The following is a 4,332-nucleotide window of genomic DNA, read 5'->3' on the forward strand; positions in this document are numbered from 1 at the left end:
TGTTTTTGACACATTTTATTCTTACATTGTTTCATTATCATATTGCATTGTCACGTAGGTGTTATTTACTCAAGTATGGTGTTTTCTTATTAACATCAGTATTTATAGATATTAAACAATATGCCAATAAAATATATTAAAATTTCAGTCACTTTATAAATATCTGCAATTTTTAGCGGATAATTCAATTGGTCAGGGAACCAGGCCATACACATATTGCCTGAGAAGTTCAGTCACTTTGCAAACTGTCTGGATTTAAATATTGACTGTAACATATATACTAATAACTATATATATATATATATATATATATATATATTTATATATATATATATATATATATATGTATTGTCAAGTTTTCACTCCACTATTGTACATATTGAATATTATAAACTGTTTTTAGTATTTTCTTACTTTCTTTATGCACGCCCTCTGTTGATTGCTTTCTTCACTTTTCATCCTTCCTTGTCCAGAGCAAAGTCTCTTTTCCCATTATTCCTCCTTTATGTTCTTCATTTTGTTTACTTTGGTACTTCAAATTTCTTGTGAAGTTAGGTGTATTCTTCCTGTTCTGAAGACAGTGTTCGTGGCTCTTTCTCCTATTACCAAGTGTATTTTGTTATTTAGATATGTTTAATTGTGTTGAATTATTGAACCATTTGCCATATGTTTAATTATTATAGTGAAGTGTTTTGTTGAAACTATTTCTTTTATGTATAAGTGCTAAGTAATTCATGTTAATTTGTATAACTAGTAATTAATAATTATAATAAGGGATTGCTGAGTTTCGTTCACCCAACCATGGTTTTGCACAGATTGGATTTTATTTTGGTGGAATATTATTTTATTTTATGCTTCCTACTGAGTGTTAGCTAAGACCATCTTTAAGCTAAAGTATTTACCACTGAATACGAGGACATTCAGCTTAGGCATGTCATAATTTGGGGGCTTGACCGGGATTCCAAATCTGTTGTGTGACTATACTGTTGAAATGTTTTTGGTGAATTTTTAAGAACTGTTGGTGAACGAAATGTCCTGATATTGTGCTTCATTAATTTGTACAGTTAGTGCCCCGCTACGCTGTTCTTCGCTTGACAGTTTGACAGTAGTTCTAGGCAAGAATACACCTCATCTCTCCTTAAACCAAGGTAAAGTATTTCTAAGGATAAGTTGATAAAAAGTGTTAATTGACAGGGATCTCTGCGTATATCGCCTCTTATGCTTTTTAATATTTTCCATAATAAAGGTCACACTTGCTATCATATAGTGATAAATTACGTTAATCTTACGTTACCTTGCACATCGTTGCTTAGCTCCCGACCTTTCGGATTAGCAAAATCCACTGTACTCCTTTTAAAGTCTTCTCATTGGGGAAGTTTTAGTTCATTCTCACACTTTTAGTGTACCTGGAACACTCGGTGATTCCAGACTTTCTGTAATTACCAAATTGCACTAGTTTAACTCCACAAGATTAGACATGTGGTTTAGCCAGGTTACTGCGTAAATCTGTAGGTAATTGCCATTCTGTAACTAGCAGTTATTATTCGTATTTGAATACTTTTCTCGCTGTCTACTAGTGTTCTATTATAAATACAGTAATAGCGTTGGGCTGCAGTTACCTTAAATTTATCATTATAGGTTCTCGGTAGTAAATATAACTTGTTACATTTGTTTACGTTAGGAGCAATGTACGTGTAGCTACTGTTAACTTTATTTTATAAATATGAAGACTGTTTAGAATGATTAACAGAGTTAATGTGTTCGTGTTTAGTCAGCCATTCATTGTTAGGTAGGTAGGATTTGTTGTATTTACATAAGTGTTGTGTAGTGAGTAATTAAACCTTGTTCAAAATGCCTTTTAATCTAGAGAGCTTTGCTGGAAACCCCAAAGAGGAATTATCTACGCTCAGGTATGCTACTAAACAGGATCTGTGTGACCTAGCAGAAAAATGTAACATTGTGGTTGATCCTGCTTATGTGAAGGCTAGATTACTGAGTAACTTTTTGGATTATTTAATCAACCAAGAGATTATTGCAGATGATGAAGTACAAGCACTCAGAATTGCAGCAGGAGTACTTCCGCCTGTTCCAGTAGATACAGAAGTAGAGAAAATAAGGCTTCAATTGCAGTTAGAGAGGGTAAAGAAGGAAACGACCGAACGGGAGCTCTATCTAGAAGAGAAGGAACGAGAAGCGAGAGAGAAGGAACGAGAAGCGAGAGAGAAGGAACGAGAAGCGAGAGAGAAGGAACGAGAAGCGAGAGAGAAGGAACGAGAAGCGAGAGAGAAGGAACGAGAAGCGAGAGAGAAGGAACGAGAAGCGAGAGAGAAGGAACGAGAAGCGAGAGAGAAGGAACGAGAAGCGAGAGAGAAGGAACGAGAAGCGAGAGAGAAGGAACGAGAAGCGAGAGAGAAGGAACGAGAAGCGAGAGAGAAGGAACGAGAAGCGAGAGAGAAGGAAAAGAAGGAAACGATCGAACGGGAGCTCTACCTAGAAGAGAAGCGAGCAGAAGCAAGAGAGAAGGAACGAGAAGCGGAGATAAGACACCAGAAAAAACTCCAGGAGCTTTCTTTAAGTAACAGAAAGGAAGCCACACTCCCTGCTACGTTCGAAGTTCTTAAAGCCAGTAAGCTTGTACCTGATTTCGACGAGAGAGATCCCGAGGTTTTCTGCCAGAACTTCGAACAAATCGCAGAAACCTTAAAATGGCCTGTAGAATTCTGGTCCTTGCTCATCAGGAACAAAGTTAAGGGTAAAGCTGCATTTGTTGCTTCACAACTGGTAAGTGAGAATGACTATACAGTGTTAAAGAAAACTCTCTTGGATGCGTACTCCATTACCATAAAAGGGTATAGACAGATTTTAGAAATTCTGTTAAAACTTTCAATCCAACTTTTGTAGAATTTTGTAGTGTCAAAAATAGGCAGTTGAATAAGTGGTTAGAAAGAGCAGGTGTTGATAACTTCGAATCATTTAAGAATTTGATTCTTCTAGAAGAATTTTTGAGGAAAGTGCCTACTCATATCGCAACCTTCATTAATTTTAAAGGTGAAACACTGGTAAAGAAGGCAGCTAGTCTCGCCGATGATTACCACTTAATCCATAAATCACAAAAGGGTCAAACTAACAAATCGTCTCCTTCCTTTTCCAAATCTCGCCAGGTATCCTGTACTTACTGCAAGAAAGAGGGCCACACTATTGAAAATTGTCCACTTCCCAGTGCAAAACTTCAAAAGCAAAAGGTAAAAATGCCCAGTCAAGGAGCATATGCCACGTGACTACTCCGATGGAAGGGTTGCAGCCGTTTGAAGAATTTATTTGTGATGTTACTGTAAATGGTACTTCACTGAAGTGCCTCAGAGAGACTGGTTCCTCTCAGTCTATATTGGCAGACTTAGGTTCGAAGCCTCAGAGAGACTGGTTCCTCTCAGTCTATATTGGCAGACTTAGGTTCGAAGAATTTAACTTATACTAAGGAGTTTGTAACCATTTCAGATTTAACCTCTTCCAGGACTCTGCCTCTTGCTGAAGTGGAAATTGTTAGTCCTTACTTTACAGGAAAGGCTAAAGTAGCTGTGTTAAAGCAAGCCTTGCCGTGTTCTCCAGTGAAGCTGATCTTGGGTAATGATCTAGCAGGGTCACAGGTGAAAACTAATTTTATTATTTCAGATCCTGAATTCGTAATCAAAGAAGAAAGTAAGTCCATAGAATCTCCCCAGCTATAACTCAGGTTGTGACTAGGAATACTTCCAGGGCAGGACCTTTGAAAAGTGAGAGTAAAACTACTGGAAGAACTATGGAGGCCTTTGACTTGGTGAACGTAGGTAAGAAAGAGTTTACTGAGCTACAGAAAGAGGACCACAGCCTTAGTGAACTTTGGAAAAAGGTGAGAATTCCAGATTAAAATCCAAAATTGCCATATTTTTATGTGAATAAAGGTATTCTCTGCAGGCATTTCAGGTCGCCACAGATTAATTCTAACCATACTTGGAGGGATTGCCACCAAATAGTCATTCCTCATCCTCTAAGACTTTCCTTGTTAGACCTCGCTCATTCTGCAGAATCCCACTTAGGGGTCAACAAGACTTACAAAAGAGTAAGTGAAGACTATTATTGGCCAGGCCTTGGTAAAGATATTAAGAGCTATGTTGCTTCATGTCACCATTGTCAGGTTACAGGTCAACCTAACCAAAGAATCCCGCCAGCACCACTCCAGAACGTACTAGTACCCAAAACTCCTTTTTACAAACTCATCATAGATTGCGTTGGTCCCTTACCAAAGACTAAGAGAGGGAATGAATACATACTGACTGCAATGTGTCTCACTTCAAG

The 4,332-nt window shown here is 37.7% G+C and overlaps 1 protein-coding gene across 1 annotated transcript; it reads left to right on the top strand.

The window, feature by feature from the left end:
- The first annotated feature begins 358 nt into the window (after positions 1-358).
- LOC137654325 (uncharacterized) lies at positions 359-4,311 on the top strand. Its single transcript, XM_068387951.1, has 2 exons — positions 359-3,398; positions 3,451-4,311. The coding sequence occupies exon 1, from the start codon at positions 1,852-1,854 to the stop codon at positions 2,899-2,901; it is 1,050 nt and encodes a 349-aa protein (XP_068244052.1). The 5' UTR covers positions 359-1,851; the 3' UTR covers positions 2,902-3,398; positions 3,451-4,311.
- The last annotated feature ends 21 nt before the right edge of the window (positions 4,312-4,332 follow it).

Source organism: Palaemon carinicauda, chromosome 15 (genome assembly GCF_036898095.1).
Source record: "Palaemon carinicauda isolate YSFRI2023 chromosome 15, ASM3689809v2, whole genome shotgun sequence".
In the NCBI taxonomy this organism is placed as follows: Eukaryota; Metazoa; Arthropoda; class Malacostraca; order Decapoda; family Palaemonidae; genus Palaemon; species Palaemon carinicauda.